Here is a 21,007-nt window from a genome sequence, read left to right as displayed (position 1 = left end):
GTAGAAGGGAGATACATAGCCTCAGAAATGAGAACTGTCAGAGCATTAATGACTCCGCTTGTCTTGGAAGTGGAACACATGCCCTTCTATTACAAAATCTGACAGAGGGTTGTTTAGCCACCTAACCCTGCCTCATCCAAGCTTTGACTCAGTGACAGGTCTCTTGTTGACATACAGTCCTGCCTGGATATGTCTCAAGATTGGCCATTTACATCTACTTCTAATATTGTCCTGAACGTGACATTTCCCATTCTACCCTCAACCCTTATCTTCTCCCATAAATGACATGAAGTATTGCAAGCAGAGCTGTTTGTACTGAAGCAAATGGAGCAAGGCAACATGAGAAGCATGCAAAGCTGGGCCAAGGGTGAGCAAGCAAACCAAATGGAGAGTGGGATGAAGTGGGGGGGGGGGGGGAGTGAGAGGAGGTAACGAACTACTACAAGGAGTTCCAGGAAAGACAGCACTCAGTACAGCCTCACACAGCAATTCTCTAACTAGTAGCAAAGAAGGTAGATCTGACCTCCAATGATGCAACTCCAGTGCAGACCAAGAAGGAGAATGCAGCGGAACTCATCTATTTAGCACTGTAAAAGTATCTACTCTGTACAGATATTCCCCTGGTGTCTCTGTTTAAGGATGAATTTATGTATAGAAGCAATCTCTCACCAGGTCACCTCAAAAATGCCAGATTTTAAAGAAGATATTATTGAATGCAAAAGCAGAAAATACTAGTGCAAGTTTTCCAGCTCTATGGCAAACCATGGCAAGTTATGATGGCGGCCTCTTCCAAGCTGGGCAGGGTGTTAGGTCATACCTACCACGAGTTGTGGGCAGCATGTCCGACAAGCCCTGCCAGGCAGTTACCATCTCTGGATTTTTCTCCAGGTCAGCAAAGTTTTTCCACACCCTTATAGCACCATCATCTTGAAGGAAAGACAGAAAAGGAAACACAAGGCAAAGTCAGTGCAGACATATATGTAACTGTAATCTGAGAAGAGAAGGATATGTTTGGTTACCATCACACCATTACTTCCATTGTCATAACAGATTTCACTCTTATATAAAGTTTGTTTAAGATCACACAGACTTGACTAAAATACAGTTTAGTAAACAGCCCACTGCAAAAATTGCCTACCATTTTGGAAATAAATTTGCTCAGATTCACTGTGATGCAGGGTACATCTATACTGACATTTGTTTTGAGGCTGATCGGACATGTTGGATGCCAGCCCAGCCCCCAAAAGTGTCCCCACAGGAACTCCACAGCTGCTACAGAGACGGGAGAGAGTCCACACACTCAGTGGCAAAAAAGATGTTTAGTGTCACTGGGCAGCCCCCCTAAGTGTCCTGCACCATCCTATGTTGCAGTGGTCTCTGGCTGTGACACAGGTCCTACCTGTTTCCTGTCCCATGACCTGACATCAGCCAGGGACAGGAAATGGCAGTTCCCTTCCCTACCTTACCCTACCCACCTTCGCTGTTGCCAGCGACAGAAAGTGCTTGGAAGGGGGGGAGGGAGAAGATGATTATTGTAATGTGATCTATATGGGGCTGTCTTTGAAAAGTGATCAATCAGAAACTTCAGTTACCCCAAAGAGTTTCAGAGAGGTTGTAAACCATGGCTGGTTAAAGGGGACAGGCAACTCTCCTGGTGCAACAGCCCCCCTGACTGAGAGCCTATATCTGGGCATAATTCAAAGTGCCAAATTTGGCTTGGGTCTGGGCTATTTGAAAGGCCACATCTCCCTATAAGAGCCAATTTATGCTCTGAGATCCTCTGGAATGGCTTTTCTCTCTGTAAGTACCACCTTCTTAGGCTTGTCTGATGGGATAAAGGAAGAGGGCTTTCTCAGTGGTTTCTCCTAGGATTTGAAACTCCCTCCCAGTAGAGCTCCATCCTTGTTGTCCTTCTGTCACCAGGTCAAAACATGACTCTGGAGACTAGAGTTTCAAATCCACATTCAGATATGGAAATACGTAATGTGACCATAGACAAATTACACATTCTTTTAGCCTTTGAGGACAATCGTGGCAAATGCCCTTTGAATAAATCATTGTGATAGGTTCACCTTAGTGGTGCCATAAGTCTGAAATGATATGAAGGAAAAAGCTAAGGAGAGAGTTATAGAGAAATCACATCCCCTTGCTTAATTCACTTTTAAAAAAACCTAAATCTGAAGGCTTCTTGGAAGAATGAAGTGTTTGCTCTGGGGTGTGAGAGGAGATTAACATGAAATATTCTTGCAACCTGGGATCAAAAGAATCATATAGCTGGCAGGACATTGGTTTGATCTCCCGAATCACAAAATACTTGAATACTACTACTTCTGTGATACTCCAGAGTCTTATGGATGACTCAAAGGCCTGTTAGCAGTGTGTGCTAAAGACAGTGAGAAATGAGGACATTTTTTTTCTTCTGATTCAGAAAAGAATTACATACAGGACTTCTCTGGTGCATGTGTGTCATTGTGGTGAAAGTAGGGATGTGAATGAATGAATCACAGAGCTAGGCTCATGAACAAGATGGTGAGGCAGAGGGCATATCAGAAACTTCTTAGCCCTCATGCCCTCGCTTTTCTTTTAAACAGTACCCACCTGTAGCTGTTAAGAGCAGGGAGCAGTCTTGTCCATTCAAGTATTCCATGGCTGTGATTCTTGTGTAACGTGGGTTTCCATTGTGAAAATAATCCAACTTCTCCCCTTTTTCCCAATCCCAAAAACTAGGAAAAGAAAGAAAATACCCACAAAGTTAGATTTAAGTGCTCAACTTGCTAAACACTTCAGACTGGCTCAAAGTCAAATGCAACCCCTCCTTCCCCACTGCAGAGTATTTAATATGACTTGATTAATGTCTCTTCATTATACTTCCAGCTGCTCTAAAGGGAGTAAGCTGGGAGTCTATTATAAAGATCTGTAACAAATCCAGGTCTAACAAGACAACTGTACTAATTGCAGCAAGAACAGGACATCACCTCAAGTACACTCGTATCACTTTAAAACATTAGTGTCTTACCAGATGCTGTCTTTATCAGCCACTGCTATACATGGGGTAAATGGGTGAAACTTGACTACTGAGGGCATGCCGGGGTTTCTGTTCAGAAAGATTTGATCATCTAGTCGGGAAATGCCTAGAAAGTGTGAGAGGAAAAAGGGAAAGAACATTGGTATCAACATCTGACATTGAAATTGCACTAAATGGTCATGAATTGCTGATCTTCAAAAGAGGATCCTTAATTACAATATGGCAAGTTTCCTCATATTAAAAGGGGGAATGGGACTGGTTTATTTCCAGACTATCTTAATTTTGTTCTCAGTCCAGAAAGAAAATGAAGTAATCACCTCGCAAGGGACTAACTGATATGCTTGATTTCCATCAGCTTGATGTATCTATTTCCTTGGTTAAGACCAGAGGGAAGGGCTGCCAACTTATCTCCACAGTGATTTTCCTCTTCTGACCCTAACAAATATGAGAACGCACAAAGGTTTTGAGAATTTGACAGCAGCACACTGCCTGGCGAGGAGGAGAGCAGATCAGTGTGAAGGCAAAATGTTGTGAAAGGTTAACTACCTATTAGAGGGCACTCAGAATGGGCACAAAACAAGAATATATGTCACAAAGAAAACATGAATCCATTTTACATCGCTGTAATATATAATTGGAAAAAAGCTAAAATTTCATATTTGAAAAATGTCCAAAAGGCCCACAGTATTAAAGACATGCTCACACCAAAGAATCACACAAGAGTACTGAGTGCAGAATATATTAAATAATTATTGTTACAAAACGTTTTCCTTTTGCAGGTTCCAGTAGAGCTAGATCTTCAAAATGGTTGGCAGTTTGTCTTGAAGTAGTTTCTCTACTACTTGGCCTCCCTAGGATGACTCGAGAATGGGTTTTTTTTGGCAAGATGTATTTAGAAAGTTTGCCATCATCCACCTCTGGTTGAGAGTGTGTGACTTGCCCATGGTAATTCATATTTGCAGTATAGTTAAGCATATGTGAAATGAAATGCTTTGAGAAATGTTACACATTGTATTGCTATACATTAAGAGAGCTGTTGACTTCATTGGCTATTAAAATGTTCAAAGCTTCAGGATAGTGGTAGTCAGGAGGAAGCTGAGGTCTATGGCAAACTTGTCAAAGCAAAAAATAAAAATGTTCTTCTCATGACAAAGAGAATATCCTCCCACATTCATCTGACATCAGCCATCTCAATTGTTTGAACACTTCTGTGCTCATTCTATTTCTTTTAAAAATCCCCAAGGGTCCCTCTCTATGCTGACTCAACCTTGCCAGCTTTTCAAAGGACTGAGCTGTACGTGAGAGACAGACCATCTCTCAGTAGATTAATATTTCACACTTATATTTCCTCAGCCAACGTTGCAAGATGGGAAAGCACCCAGATTCTCTCAACCCCAGTGGCAGCAATCTTGAGTCATGCTGAAAATGACAGTAGAGGTGAATGACGGAAATTTACTCCCTCTTATTCACTGCCCATGCAAGCTGCAGAAGGAGTATAACGTCAGTTCTAGCACAGCTATGTAAAATTAAGATGCCACTTCAGGAAGATACAGAAATTTCAGTTTCATCTGCTGTCACTAAACAGAAAAAGCCTACAGTCTGAGTACTGCCTTGTAAATGCATGAAGAGTTGTAAATAAGGAAGGTGAGTTTTCAGTAAAGCATGGAATAGACATGATGATGAAATGTGAACCCAATATATATTGAAGTGCTACAATCTTAAGAAAGACCACATATAAGAAATATGGGGAACTAGTCTAAAGAAACCATCACTTACGGCAGTGGTTCTCAACCTGTGGGTCCCCAGGTGTTTTGGCCTACAACCCCCTGAAATCCTAGATAGTTTACCAGATGTTAGGATTTCTGGGAGTTGAAAGCCAAAACATCTGGGGATCCACAGGTTGAGAACTACTGATTTACAGGCTTCATAAAGCCAATTGTACAGGGGATATAGCAGAATAAATGTGCAAAGCTGGAAACCTCAGCAGCTCAACAAATACCACCAGTCTCTGACACTGCCCTTTGGACAGGAAAAAAACCCACTGGTACCTTTCCCCGAAACACTTGTAATTGTGGCTAAGTTACAACATACATCTGAGCTTTACAGTTCTGAGAAGAAAAATCAGAATGTGATTCATTTTGAACTGTATGTTTTCATCTTCAATTGGCATAGCTGCCCAAATGTTCACCTCTCAGTGTTCAGGTTCAAACGTGTAAGTCAATGCTTGCACTTAAGAAGGTGATCATGGTCAAGTGATAGAAGGATATATTCACTTCAGTTGTTGTGGAATGCTTGTATCTCCCACTAAGGACACTAAAGCAGTTAAGGCTAAAGAGGCAAAGCAGACCTGTTTAGATCTGCATCAGTCAGTCAACTCTCTGTCTTCCTGGAAATAAGAAGGTCTGGGTACTTCTTACTCAGCCTGCAACTCTAAGGACTGCCTAGAGCTCCTCAAACTAAATGAAAACGAGCCTTATTACCAGGACATGGTAACTAGATATTTTGCATGGGGATTATTAAGTTAACTTAATGTTGTGGCTATCTGTGCTAAAACCCTTAAAAACAAATAAGTATTTTGAAAAATATGTTTAAAATAATGAGACTTCTGAAAAGATCCTTGCATTCTTCAGGGCAGATATCTGGTCTATAGGGAAGAAGAGGAGGAGAAACGGTTGATGTTCATAAAAGGTGTCTGAATTGGTGCACAAGGCTCAATGTAGCAATTCTTAGATCAGTGGTTCTTAACCTGTGGGTCCCCAGATGTTTTGTCCTTCAACTTCCAGAAATCCTAACAGTTGGTAAACTGGCTGGGATTTCTGGGAGTTGTAGGTAAAAACACTTGGGAGACGCACAGGTTGAGAACCACTGTTCTAGATCATGTGATATGACTGCATTTGGTTTCCTACTACTGTGGGACAAACATCTATACTTTGTCCATTAGGATCAACTAGTTCTATCATGCTATCCAAACAACTTTCCCACATCTAACATTATCCATAACATTATTCAGCAGGGAGAAAGGCTTTTTACTTTGACATTCATAAACATTTGATAAAATATCAAGAAGATCATAGCTATTTTAATGTCCTGTGTACTTTTGATTGATTTTTAGATACATAAAGAGAGAAGTATAACCCTAGTTTCAAATTGTTGTGCAGCTGACACCCAGAAATTTTAATGATGAAATTGTTTCGGTATTTTTTATCACCTGAACTCCTCACATATGACTGTAAGCATGCATATTATGGCTAATTCATAGGCGTGTCACATTGAATAACTATTAATAAAACGATTTAAAGGGCAGTGTTTGTTGAATGTTGGCTCAAATCCCATTGTATCCAATGGCAAATATGGAGATGTATGGCAGGCAGAACCTTAAGTTTTTTTTATTCCATCCTTAGAAAATTCATAACCTTACTGTTGTGTTTTTTTTTCTAAGGAAGAAAAGACACACTAAATCCCAAAGCAAATCACCTACTGAAACAGCACAAATTTATGTTGCAAGCAAAAGCTTTTTAAAGAGGTCAGCCACGGAATGATGAAAGCTTATGGAAAGGTCTCCTGATCACAATGCCATGAATAAGAAAGACTGTCCGTTCTCCTTGATGTGAGGAGAGGTACCAAGAGGAGGGTGGGGGGAATGCAGAGGGGATTACCTTTTTGGATGATTTTCTGTGCTTGCTTCCTGACTCGGGCATTGCGCAAGAACCGCCACTCTCTTTCTTTTCGGACCTGGCTCTCCAAATCATGTTCTTCTGGAATCTGATGGTAAATTAGAAATAAATGAATGTCACATGGCAGTGGAAAATAAAGGGATTTTGCAACAGCACTTCTCTGTTAATTTCAACCAGTACAGGGGACTCTTCAGTTGAGGTAGCCTGACCAAAATAAGCAAAGGGCAGATGAAAGTTTAGTATTCCTGATTCTTCAGTACCTTTTGAGCTAAACATGATCTGTTGGTTTGACCACAAGACTGTTAAACAACCAGCCTTTGCTATTTCTTTTAGCCATCTAAAATAAATATTGCATACTTCCACCATAGATGGTAATTTTATGAAATCCAATGGAGGTCACATTTTTCTTTGACAAACTGCTCATAAGAACGATTGATGGTTTGGAAAGTAATCTGGAATATCTTATTTGAGTGTAGATATGTACAGTGATTGATTTAAAAATGACATCAGCAGTGAAATCTTCTCACTGGGGATGGCTCTTTTATAATGTATATTTCAAGCTCACGATGGATAAATCACGGCCATTAATCAGCAAATATTTTAAAACCTACTCCTTCACATGAAGTCCATGCCTTTTATCTTGACTCACACGGGCTGCATGCCCTTATGGGAGGATAATGAATACCCTGTCATCTTAAAGAGCAACATAAATTTATGAAGTTTATATAAATGGTTTTGTCATAGCAGATATATTTAAATCTACTGGCTGCTGTCTACAGATGCATGCCATGTACCAAACTGTTTTAATACCCATCTCCAAAGCTTTATATTGTACAAAGGTAAGGTTCAGTATTTTTGCATAATTTCTTCCTAATAAATGGCATCATAAAGCATGTGGCAGGGATGTGTAAATACAGAAGTTATAACTCATGATTGGAGATAAAAATGTGGAAATATTTGGTTTCTGCACAGTTGTCTAGAGCATGGAAAGCAGTGCATCATTGCTTCAATTTAAATTAAAGTCAGCATTACTGGAATAGCCAGGAGAAATGAAAAAGCCTATTGAGAAGGTCTCGCAGCACAAGTTCAATACTAGAAGTTTCATGAAGCCATATTTTTCACATGACACTTGTATATATTGTGGTATTCAGAGACGTGTCATAATTCAGAGGCAGTGTTTATGCTTTACTTGAATAAGGTCCCAAATCATACTTTTAGCATTTTCACCTAGAGGAGTTCAGACAGCCCCCCCCCCCCCCCCGGCTTTTTTTATGCAGGAATGTTGCACAGAAAAAAAGCATGAGTAGGATCTTTCTTTCGGTGCAGATTAAGCTCCTATGTACATAGTGTTAGAAAACTGTGCAACTTTAAAGGGGAAGTCCCTTCAAGAATAAAATTAGTGTAATGTATTATAGGTGTGAATGTTTTGGAGAGAGGATTCTTATGGCTGGATCACTTCCATTATCACCACAGCAAGTATAACTGATAAAGCATTATTCATGTGAATGCATAAATATCACTGCCTCACTCCCAAATTTTTAAGACTAAATAAATACTTGAACTGCAACTTTCCCCATATTTTGCAAATAGCAAACCAAGAACCATAGAAGCACAGGGCACCAGAGAATGTGCATTTCAACATAAGCAAAGCTTCATTAGATTTCATTTTAGGACCATGAATGTATAGGATAACTGCCCAGAGTTATCCTATACATTCATGGTTGAGAAGGGCAGTATACAAATGTCACAAATAAATAAATAAATAAATAAATAAATAATCCAAAATCTACAAAGCAAAAAAATATTTGTCAAAAACTCAAGCTGAAAAGTCACTGTATTGTTGAAGGCTTTCATGGCTGGAATCACTGGGTTGTTGTAGGTTTTTCGGGTTATCTGGCCATGTTCTAGAAGCATTCTTTCCTGACGTTTCACCTGCATTTATGGCAAGCATCCTCAGAGGATGTGAGGTTTGTTGGAAACTGGAAAATTGGAAGGTCCAAGGTGGGAGAAAGAACTCTTGTCTGTTGGAGTTAGGTGTGAATGTTCATTTGGCCACCTTGATTAGCATTTGATGGCCTGGCAATTTTTACGTGTTACTCGTTACTGCCTGGGAAATTTCCTTGTTGAGAGGTGACCAGGTGTTCCTGATTGTTTCCTGGCTGGAGTTCCCCTGTATTTGAGTTTTGTTTTTGTTTTTTATTGTTTATTGTTATAATTTTAGAGTTTTTTTTAAATACTGGTAGCCAGATTTTGTTCATTTTCATGGTTTCTTTTTTCTGTTGAAATTGTCCACATATTTGTGGATTTCAATGGTTTCTCTGTATAGCCTGACATGATAGTTGTTAGAGTGGTCCATCATTTCTCTGTTCTCAAATAATATGCTGTGTCCAGGTTGGTTCATCAGGTGCTCTGCTGTGGCAGACTTCTCTGGTTAAAGTAGTCTGCAGTGCCTTTCATGTTCCTTGATTTGTGTTTGGGCATTGCTGCATTTGGTGGTCCCTATGTAGACTTGTCCACAGCTGCATGGTATATACAGTAGACTCCTGCAGACTATGTACAGGAACATGTACTAGTTTATCCAGTTGCTTCAATTTCCATTCTAGCTGTTTGAAGAAGAATTTTTCACTGCATTATTTTTTTTAAATGCCAGTAAGAGCACCTATAGGAAACACAAATTCTGCAACTGCAGACATGAAGCCAGGTTACAAGTAAAACAAAACCCAACTACATATCAAATAATTGGTTGTTTACTAAGGTCAATGAAAAAAATACTTTTTCCAGAGCTATCACAGGCAGTCCCGATGTAGCATTTTGGAACTGCTTCTGAAAACAGTTAGACAATTGTGTCTCCATGGAAAAGATTTCATCTGTAAAACATCAGTTGCTTTCTTGTAAAGAAAAAAAATCACAAAAAGAGGCACTTGATTTTTTGACTTAGATTTGCATGTACAAACAAAAACATGCATTCTGTTAAAATGGTTTCCCCTTCATAATTACCTTCTTTGAAATAATTATGTATGCCATGATGGACATCACACAGGAAATAAGATCAATGAAGTTTAAGCTTTATTTCTGTGTCCTGCAAGAACTAGCCTTGGTTAATACTAAGAAAGAAATAGTAGTAATAAAAATCCTTTATGTATTCAAGATACAGTGGGCTGAGAAAAAAATAGTTCCAGTTCTTTAGGAGGTCCTGACCTGTTCAATACTGATAAAAGGGTGGATGATAATCAGCACTGGAAGGAAGAGTAAGGTGAGAGATGATAGCTGCTTTCAAACATATATGAAAAGCTGTCATGCAGAAGATAGGTAAGTTGTTTTCCCTTGCTTCACAGAGCAAGAATAGAATCAATACTTGGAAATTGCAGGGAAAAAGATTTCCAATAAACATTGAGACAAGCTTTCTACAATATGAATTGAATGACAATGGAAAAGACTGCCATAGGAACCAGTGGTTTTTCCTTTGCTAGAGGCAGGATGGCCTTCTAGAAGAGATGCTACACAGTTAGCCCTCAGTATCCACTGGGGTTTGGTTCAGGACACGCATCGATAACAAAGTTTGTGAATGCACAAGGACTATTAAATTCAATAGCACAATAAAATGATGCCCCTTTTATAAACTGGCAAATTCAAGGCTTGTTTTTGGAATTAAAAAAAACCCAAAACATTTCAAGCTGTGGATAGTGGAATTTATGGATGCAGAATGAGTGGATATGCAGGATCAACTGCAATTATACTTTCTAGTTAGCAGAAGGAGGCTGGACTAGATGACTTTATAGACCCCTTCCAACTCTATGGGTCTGTGAACTTAGAAATGATTGTTATAATTAATGGCAGATGGTTCAAACAGATCCAGTAAAATATAGTCACATCAATGAGTTACTCAGTTAGAACAAATATATAAATCAGCATGTAATTACTTGAAAGCATATTATTGAATCAGGAATTTAATCAGATCATTCATTTGTTGCTTGTAAGGAAGGAACAGGCCTTTCTAGACACTTTAGAAAAACAGATCAATGTCTCTCTCCATCTGATTCCAGTAGAACCTCAGGTCATTCAGGGAAATTGATGAGCAAGAGATACAGGGGGGGGGGGGGGGGGGAGACAACTCCTCTCAACACAAAATACAGTCAATACATGGGATCTATGTCATGAGAGGCACACTCTCTTTAGATGACTTTAAACATGATTTCTAGATGTGTATTGGCAAGATGTCTACTAATGGCTACAAGCAATAGCAGCCAAGTGGAACCTGTCTCCTCAGAAGTAGTAATAGTAGCAGACCTTTGAAAATTTAATTTTGAGCTTATAACCACCACAATTCCCCAGCTGAGACGGCCCCTGCTTGGAGGCTTTTGGTAGATGCAGCCTAGAAATTACAGGACAAAACATATCTTTCAAGCTGTGATTTTTCAAGCCAGGTGCTATGGATGAGATAAGCAGTAACAGAGGGCTCCTATCTTCCTGCTCCACTGTTGGACCACTCAGGATCATTTGGATGGTGGCGGTAGGAAATACAATGCTGGATTAAATGAACATGGATTTCATGTCTGTTGGATTTTTCACACATTATACCTGTCCTGACTTGCAGTCCATTTTTTCTTTTAAACGTTACAATAAGTCTTTCTGTAATAAATGAAAGCTAAGCTTTTGTTTTAGTCTCTCCAGTGTGGGTCTCCCAGAGGTGTGTGGGCGTCTGGAATAGTGTTACATGATTAGGATCATGACATGCTACAGATTTTCTAACACCTCTTGGCTTCCATTCAGACAGAAACCAATTACAATTCAGAAGTCTCCTGCTGAGCAGTGCCATGTGAAAACCAATGAAGCTGTTCTCCTCTTTACTCACAACAGGATGGAAATAATGAAGGGTTGTGGAAATAAGGCACGAGGATGGATTTACTCCTTGCAGCAACAAATAATGCTATACAGAAATCTCACTGCTTCACATTGCTGAAGCAGTTTCTTATGGAGCAAAATACACCATCAGTTTAGTAGAGTAGAGCACTACAATCCTAAGGTGAAAATGTGTGGTTGTGGATTTGTGTGTTTTAATTAAACCCTGCCTGTGCTACATATTTTAAAATCCTGGAGTTTATTTTCAGATATATGTATAAGATTAAGCTTTAGTTGGCCTGATGCAACTAAAAACATGGCATTCAAGCATTTTTAGGGTTCTGATGTAGGAAGACGATAAGGTCAAAATGCTTGACTGGTTGGGCAGTCCTGCAAACAATCTGTTTAAACAACTGTCCAAGCAAAGATGATGCAGAGCTCCCTTCTGAATTCTGAAAGAAAGTTTGGTCTACTATTCAATAAATCAAACTCGGACAGATTTTTGAGTCTAAGCCAATAATTTACAGTCCTACCAGTCCCTGTATAGGAGCAGAATGGCTTCTCTCTGCTTTCCAAACAAAATCTTTTAAAAGTTAGATGCATTTGCTGTCTTTTCACATTTATTCAGTGCAGAACATCTACTCTGTCTGCTGCTTGTGTTTGTTAGCACAGCCTTGGTATAAGGGCCTAGAAACATCTGTTTCTCATACAGATGCTTCGTTCCCATTTCAACCTTTAAAGAAAAAGAAAATGCAGCAGCTTAAATTTCCAGAAGGCAGCAAGATTAAACCAGGATTCTTTATTCCTGAATGCATGGAGTGTTGCATCTGCAGGAAAAGAAACTGTTGCAGTAACTCCAGACAACAATATGGGTTGGAATCATTAAGTATGGAGCTATCAGGGGAAGCAACATTACTGAAATTGATGTCATGCACCAGTTTTATGCCTAGTGATATGCTAGTACAGTATTTCTTTCATAGGAACTAATTACTGCTCATTGAAGCATTGGGGAATTTTTTGCTATCTTTGATCCACAGCTCTTTGTAGAAAAGAACATGCTATTCCATGCATGCCAAATACAAATCTCTATTCATGAATTTTCTGTAATAGGCAACCAGATGCACTTTTATGCAACATTAGTAAAATGCCTTACTTATCCTTTTGGCAGGGATAAGATAGTATTGTGTGTGTGAACACAAAGATATATTGCTCCATTGAGACCAGTAGATTGTGAGCTGTTCTCTGTTTGGTGTGAAGTACAAGCTGTGTCGTCACCCCATCTGTATGTATCTCCCAAGCAGTGGCTCATTTCCTGCCACAAAAGTGATTTGGCTCCATTCACTTTTATGACGGATAGCTACAGAAAGGGTGAAGGAGGTCAGAGTGAGTCTCACACCTTCATACTGAAGGAATCCCATTTTGGCACTTCTAAAAATGAGCCTTTCTGCCAGTCTGACCATCTGAGAATGGCTTTCCATTCCAGAGGGATGCCTTTAAACAAAAATGGAAACTTTGCACCAAAGCAGAAGCAATGCTGGTGAAACGTGGGTGGAAAGACAGAAAATTCAAGGAGAGCCTAGGAAAAAGTCCTCATTATTTGTTTCTATCAGTCATGGCAGCCATCTTTGCAAAAACCTGATTCTTAAGGTCTGTCTAGAGCTGGTAGCAAACCCGAAGAACTAACAATGTGTGCATGAATCAAGGATATTGAGTGGAAAATGCTACTTGGATGCTTTTTTTTTTTTTGGAACAATGATGTTTTATAATGTAACTAGCTGTGCCCTGCCACGCGTTGCTGTGGCCTATAGTAAAACTTATCAAAGTTGAGGTAGATATCTGGACTATTATGAAAGAGAGGTCCCTACCTATTCCTTCCCCCTTTTCCTCCCCCTTTCTCTCCTTTCTTCCTTCTCTACCTCTTTCTTTCTTTCACTACTTGGTTTCATCCTTCTCTCTTTCCTTCATTCCCTCCCCCTTTCTTCCTTTGCCTTTCTTCCCTCCCTGTTTGCTTCCTTCTTTCACTTTTTATTTCCTTTTATTTTACCACCATCATAACAATAACAATAATGCAATACATTGCCTCTGGGACCTGACACCTCTCCCATTCCCCCTAAAAGGGTCTCATAGGAATCATAATAATCATAGAAATAACAACCTTTACCCGCCACGTGTTGCTGTGGCCAATCTTCCCTCTTTCTCTCCTTCTTTCCCTCCTTCCTTCCTTCCTTCCCTCCCATCTTTCCTTCTCCTCTTCTTTCTCTATCTCTTTCCTTCCTTCCCCCTTTTTCTTTCTTTTCTGCTGTCTCTCTTTCCTTTCCTTCCATCTTTCCTTTTCTTTCCTTTTCTTCTTCCTTCTTTCTCTAACTTTCCTTCCTTCCCCCTTTTTCTTTACCTCCCTTTCTCTTTCTTCCTTCTTTCCTTCCTTCCTGTCTTTCCTAGATTTTGACAGGGCGGGAAGGGGCGGGGTGGGGTTTGGAGGTGGCGTGAAGTAAAAGGAGGTAAGATTGGGGTGGGGGAGTGATGGAGCGTGGGGTTGCGTGTGTGTGTGCAGCGGCGGGGGGTGGTGGTGATGGAGCGTGGGGTTGCGTGTGTGTGTGCGGCGGCGGGGGGAGTGGGGTTGCGTGTGTGCGTGCGGCGGCGGGGGGAGTGATGGAGCGTGGGGTTGCGTGTGTGTGTGCGGCGGCGGGGGGAGTGGGGTTGCGTGTGTGCGTGCGGCGGCGGGGGAGTGATGGAGTGTGGGGTTGTGTGTGTGTGTGCGGCAGGGTGTGTGTGTGTGCGGGAAGCGGCGCGACGGGGCTTGGAGTGAGTTGTTTTTCATTTTGAGTAGATATGTTTGTACTTTGTGGGTTGTGTTATGGGCATGGGGATTTTGGTTAAGTTTTGTTGGGGGATTTTTGAGTTTTGTTGTTTTGCCGTTTTGTGAGTGTGTTGTTGTGTTGTTTTTCATTTTGAGTAGATATGTTTGTACCTTGTGGGTTGTGTTATGCGCATGAGAAGTTTGGTTAAGTTTCGTTGGGGGATTTTTGAGTTTTGTTGTTTTGCCGTTTTGTGAGTGTGTTGTTGTGTTGTTTTTCATTTTGAGTAGATATGTTTGTACCTTGTGGGTTGTGTTATGCGCATGAGAAGTTTGGTTAAGTTTCGTTGGGGGATTTTTGAGTTTTGTTGTTTTGCCGTTTTGTGAGTGTGTTGTTGTGTTGTTTTTCATTTTGAGTAGATATGTTTGTACCTTGTGGGTTGTGTTATGGGCATGGGAATTTTGGTTAAGTTTCGTTGGGGGATTTTTGAGTTTTGTTGTTTTGCCGTTTTGTGAGTGTGTTGTTGTGTTGTTTTTCATTTTGAGTAGATATGTTTGTACCTTGTGGGTTGTGTTATGGGCATGGGAATTTTGGTTAAGTTTCGTTGGGGGGGTTTTGAGTTTTGTTTCCTCGTTGGATGCCCCTAACAAATTTATATATATAGAAGTAGTGAAAATTCAAAACGTTATAGCTGACAAAATTACAGAATGCCTCTCAGGGGAGGTGGTACAAATGTGGCCAAGATCTATCTGCAGATGTTTGTTCAATTACCACTGAAAAAAGTGGGAAAATGTGGCTTATTAACAAACGGATCTTTTGAGAAGTACACAAAGTATTATTTGCCCCTTTCCAAACACAATCCTCTAAATATTTTTAACAGCTCATAAAAACAAACATCTGATTACCAGCAAATTGTAGCAAAAAAAGAATATGTAAAAGCCTGCAGACAAAAGTAGATTAATAAAAAGGTTTGTTAGCTACGGACTTAGATTCATTTAACATTTATACAAAAAAAAAAATCTATTTCCATCTCGGGTCAAAAAGGAAATGCATGAGATAAAGCACTGACAAAGTTAGCTGCATGCTAGTTCAAAGTACCCTAAATGACATTATACACATGTTTTCCAGGTCAATCACATATCAAATGTGGAGTAAGACGAATAGACCATACATGCTTCAGGGTAAACATCTGGTAGAACAGATACAGGATAAAATTAGGTCCACATCCCAACCCCCTGGTTGTACACACGTCTGTTGTTTATATGATGCCAAACATAAATTAAGCTGGTCAAATTTCAGTTAGCATGGCTGATAGGAGATGGCTTATAAAAAAAATAATATTTCAAAATGTTTTGAAACCATTATAGTTTTTAAGAAAAGGAGAAATAAGACATGATGGCAGCCAAATACTATAAATGCTATAAAATTCTAAAATCAGTAAATAAAGAACACCACTCTGAAAACAGGGTAATTTCAGACATGAAACAATCAGGGCCAGCTAACACCTTCCAACAAAGGATTCCCCCAGGTAGGAAACATCTAGGCCTTGAAGCTACAAGGTCATCAAATGCTAATCAAATTGATTAATTACAACATTCACATTTTCCTCCAACATACAAGAGTTCTTTCTCCTACCTTGGACTTTCCACAAATATATAATCCCCCCCCCCACCTAGTTTCTAATATACCTCATAACCTCTGAGGATGTCCGTCATAGATGTGGGAAAAACGTCAGGAGAGAATGCTTCTGGAACATGGCCAGACAGCCTGGAAAATTCACAGCAATATATATGTGCATTTTGAATATACAGGCAGTCCCCACGTTACAAACATCTGACTTATATACAACTCATAGTTAAGAACAGGGATGAGACAACACGAAGTGAGAGAAATCTAACCCTAGGAAGGGAATTCACTCCTGAAAGAGTTATTAAGGGAGGAAAGGTCTCCACTGAAGGTTTATCATCAATCTTTGTTTCCGTAACAAGCGACAATTTTCAATATCCAATTGAACATGTCTATGGAACCTATCTTGTTCATAACTTGGGAACTGCATGTACTATATAGGCTATGTATTCATATGGCGTCATGGGGAGTGGGGAGGAAGTCTTCACGATCTTAGAAAGCAAAATTAGAAAGGCTTTCCTCAAGGGTTTCTGGGAAAGAAACATTTGTAGCCAATATGCACAAAAATGGTGCCAGCCCTTTATTTGCCATGCTAGGGGGGGGAAAAGAAAAGAAAAACCCTGCTGAGCCTCCCCATCAAAGGGGAACACTGATTCGGGACACAAACTATAGGTGGACTAAAAGTCAAGTTACATAAAAACCAGGACAAGTAGAACCGAAGAAGCAGCTATATGCGAAATCAGAGCTAAAGTTACATACAAAAAGAACTGATTACAAATAATTAAAGGCTGGGGAAGCTGGAAACTTGCTATATTAAGAACATAAACTACATGGCCTTTATTTCCAGCCTAGGTCTGGAGCTCCAGTGTGATACTGTGTTGCAAAGAAGCAGAGGACAAGCTTTGGACTGAGTGTGTAAGGTGCAAAGTTAGCATCTTCTGAGTGTACACTATATTTTCCAAAACCAGAATTAACAGTTTCAGATATTTCCTGAACCACCCACTTCTTGTATTGCTAGTGAAGACTTTTCATGTGTAGTACATATGCACTGAGAGGAAGTGGGGGACGGGGGGACGACTGAGAATTTATGTCTGCATTTATTGGTTCCCATGCCAATAAATGGTTGAGAAGCACGAGTACAACAGAGTTAACTTTATGGGAGAATGAGGGAATGATGCTGGGAGGGAAAAAAGAGCTACCTGGAGGTTAGACTCACAGTGTGTGTATGTTACTTCAAGTTGCCAGTTGCCTTATGTTAGCAACATGAATTTCTTGGGCTGGGAAGACTCAGAGATGGTTGTGCCAGTTCCTTCCTCTGGTATTTCTTTGTGGCTTCCCATTCAAGTACTAACCAGGGGTTCCCCTGCTTAGCTTCCAAGATCACACAGGAGGGAGAAATCTGAATGGAGACAGCAGAGGTGGAGGTTTTTCTGTGACTGAGCATGTTCATGTGATTTTGCACACATGTTTAAATCAGTGACAGAGTAAGCTGTAGGGCCTATAGCTGTAACCCAATGTACACCCACCAAAAGTAAGGCCAGAAAACGTAAGGAATTTACTTCTGAGCAGGTTCAGGTGAAGGCACCTAAAAGATCTGAGGCATAAAAATCTGCATAACATTTGTGCAGGTTACTGAATATCATGTATATAGAGAGGGAAGGGGTCCTGGATCCATCCATGGCCCCTGATGATAACTTCAGCTAGCAGCCACATGATTCTTATTAAATGTGGCTGGCTAGAAGGTGCAATCTATTTCCATTAAGACAAAAAAAGAGAAGCATACCCTCTATATGTTTTAGTCTGATAAACTCTAGCTTCAGGAGAAAGTTCAATACAAATACGGGAAAGGGAATATGGAATCGCAATAAAAATGTGATAGATCATAATAATAATCTTAGAATATGTCAACAGGAAAAACAGGACGTAAAATTCTCTAACTGCTGAAAGTTCTCAATCTACAACAATTACAGGGAATTGGACTTGTGGAAGAAAATTTTTGGTGAGATGGAATTTATATTCTTACTCCGAGATAACCCAGCTGACCAAATTTCTCTCTACTGTGCTATAATTCGTTGCCCAGTTTAAAAACAATATTCAGAGCACTGTGGGTATTCATACACCTCCAATTTTTTTAAACATCAAAACATTAATATTAAGAAAATCACATCCTGTGTGAAGAGAAAATGTACAATATCTTGATAGAATGTCTGGAATGATTTATTAGATTAATAAGACACCATCAGGGTGAAGTGCTATTCTCAGAAGGCAAGCAAACTTCATAAGAATATGACATTAATACATAACCCACTCTAAGTGTAAAATAGATGCCATTACATTAATTATTTTGTTTGTGAACAAAATAATACTGGGAAAAGATGTACTTTCCTCCAGACATTGAAAGAAACATACTTGGTTTGCCAAAATGTTTGTAGTGTGACTAAGAACTCGAAGCTTATAAAATCAAATTATTAACATTTTCAAACTACTCTGTAGCTATATATGTTGTTGTGAATGAAGAACTACTTTATTTCACAGAGAAATTATATTAGAATAAGCAAACCCCAGGGATTGTAAATCTACCTATAATATATGTTGAAGCATAGAACATTAAAACAGGGAACCTACTAATGCACTACTCTGCTCTCTCTAGAATTGGAAACATTTGACTCTCCAATTCTCAGCAGCCTAAGCCAATGCTGAGGGATAACTGAAGTTGCAGGACAACATATGGAGGGCGACATGATCTCCATTTCCTCACAGACAAGATAGTGTTGATGTTGATACATTCAAAAAAGATGACTCGTATATGGAGAAAAATACCAGTTATGCACCTGTACTCAACATTAGTACTTCATAGAGAAACAATACGCATCCACAAAACTACTTTAGGGAGATCTTTATGTTAATGTTGTTATTATTTATCTAAACACATAATAAAAGTGAAAACGTGTTGTGTATGTGGCAGGGGTGTCCCACTTCCACAAACAGGAGCCCCCAGTGGCATAATGGATTAAATCCATGGTGCCAATCTACATTAATTATACCCTTATAGCTCACAAACATACACCCAATCCCATTTTCTTCTGAACTTCCCATACAAAGTAGGGCACTAAATATACCCATCCACCCCCTATGCTATGTTACACCACACAGATTCAGAAGTGGTTGCAAATAGGCATGAGAAAGAGTGTGTCACACTTCCTCCATCTACCAGTGTACAGCAAGATTTGAGGAACCAGCTGGGTGGAATGAGTAAGTGGGCAAACTCTCACTTCTTATTAGAACTAGGTTCTTGTAGGTTTTTTAGGGCTATAGGGCCATGTTCTAGAGGCATTTCTCCTGACGTTTCGCCTGCATCTATGGCAAGCATCTTAAGAGGTAGTGAGGTCTGTTGGAAATAGGAAAATGGGTTTATATATCTGTGGAATGACTGGGGTGGGGCAAAGAGCTCTCTGCTGAAGCCAGGTGTGAATGTTTCAGCTGACCACCTTCATTAGCATTTGAAGGCTTGGCTGAGCCTGGGAAAATGTTCTGTTGAGAGGTGTTAAGATGTGCCTGGTTGTTTCCTCTCTGCTGTTTTGCTGTAGTAATTTTTGAGTTTTTTAATACTGGTAGCCAGATTTTGTTCATTTTCATGGTCTCCTCCTTTCTGTTGAAATTGTCCACATGCTTGTGGATTTCAATGGCTTCTCTGAGTAGTCTGACATGGTGGTTGTTGGAGTGGTCCAGCATTTCTGTGTTCCCAAATAATACGCTGTGTCCAGGCTGGTTCATCAGGTGCTCTGCTATGGCTGACTTCTCTGGTTGAAGTAGTCTGCAGTGCCTTTCATGTTCCTGGATTCGTGTTTGGGCAATGCTGCGTTTGGTGGTCCCTATGTAGACTTGTCCACAGCTGCATGGTATACAGTAGACTCCTGCAGAGGTGAGAGGATCCCTCTTGTCCTTTGCTGAACGTAGCATTTGTTGGATTTTCTTGGTGGGTTTGTAGATCGTTTGTATATGTTTCCTCATCAGCTTCCCTATGCGGTCAGTGGTTCCCTAGATGTATGGCAGGAACACTTTTCCTCTGGGTGGATCTTCATCTTTACTCTCGTGGCTTGTTCTTGGTCTTGCAGATCTTCTGATGTCTGAGGTGGAGTATCCATTGGCCTGGAGAGCCCAGTTGAGGTGGTTCAGTTCATCTTGGAGGAGGTGGGGTTCGCAGATTCTTTTTGCACGGTCTGCCAAGGCTTTAATGGTGCTTATTTTTTGACTTGGGTGATGGTTGGAGTTTTTATGTAGATATCTATCTGTGTGTGTGGGTTTTCTGTAGACGGTGTGACCCAATTGTTGATCTGGTTTGCGGATGACTAGGACATCTAGAAAAGGCAGTCTTCCTTCATTTTCTTTTTCCATTGTGAATTGGATTTTTGGGTGGATGCTGTTAAGATGGTCCAGGAACCTGTTGAGTTCTTCTTCTCCATGGCTCCAAATGGTAAAGGTGTCATCCACATATCTGAACCATATCGTGGGCTTTTTGGTTGCTGTCTCCAGGGCTTGTTTTTCAAAGTGTTCCATGTAGAAGTTAGCTATGACCGGGCTGAGAGGGCTCCCCATAGCTACTCCATCTTTCTGTTCGTAGAATTCATTGTCCCACTGAAAGTAACTGGTGGTGAGGCAATGGTGAAACAGAGTCATGATGTCTTCTGGGAACCTCTGGTTGATGAGTGCCATGGTGTCTGCTACCGGGACCATGGTAAATAGAGATACCACATCGAAGCTGATCAGTTTGTCGTTGGTATTTAGCTTGAGATTGCTGATTTTTTCTATGAAGTGGGCTGAGTCCTTGATGTAGTGTGTAGTGAGCCCAATATGGCTTTGTAACTGTGCAGCAAGAAATTTTGCTAGGTCGTATGTGGGGGATCCAATGGCACTCACGATGGGTCTGAGTGGGGTGGAGTCCTTATGGATTTTTGGGAGTCCATAAAGCCTGGGTGGAAGGGCTTCCGATTTACATAGCTGCTGTCGTATGTCAAAGTTGATTGAAGAGTTCTTAATCAGAGTGTTGG

The 21,007-nt window shown here is 40.2% G+C and overlaps 1 protein-coding gene across 4 annotated transcripts in view; it reads right to left on the bottom strand.

The window, feature by feature from the left end:
- The window catches only part of RPTOR (regulatory associated protein of MTOR complex 1), a 422,313-nt gene that overhangs the window by 50,921 nt on the left and 350,385 nt on the right, over positions 1–21,007 (bottom strand). For all 4 annotated transcript variants that reach the window (XM_060764302.2, XM_060764303.2, XM_060764304.2 and 1 more), the window contains 4 exons: positions 6,682–6,787; positions 3,017–3,131; positions 2,599–2,723; positions 822–926 (listed from right to left, as the gene is read on the bottom strand). In XM_060764302.2, coding sequence (XP_060620285.1) covers positions 822–926; positions 2,599–2,723; positions 3,017–3,131; positions 6,682–6,787 — 451 coding nt within the window. The remainder of the gene's footprint in view (positions 1–821; positions 927–2,598; positions 2,724–3,016; positions 3,132–6,681; positions 6,788–21,007) is intronic.

The sequence above is a fragment of the Anolis sagrei genome, chromosome 2, assembly GCF_037176765.1.
Source record: "Anolis sagrei isolate rAnoSag1 chromosome 2, rAnoSag1.mat, whole genome shotgun sequence".
NCBI classification, from domain to species: domain Eukaryota; kingdom Metazoa; phylum Chordata; class Lepidosauria; order Squamata; family Dactyloidae; genus Anolis; species Anolis sagrei.
The sequence above is the reverse complement of the archived record's forward strand: the minus strand, read 5'-3'. Positions and strand labels throughout refer to the sequence as shown.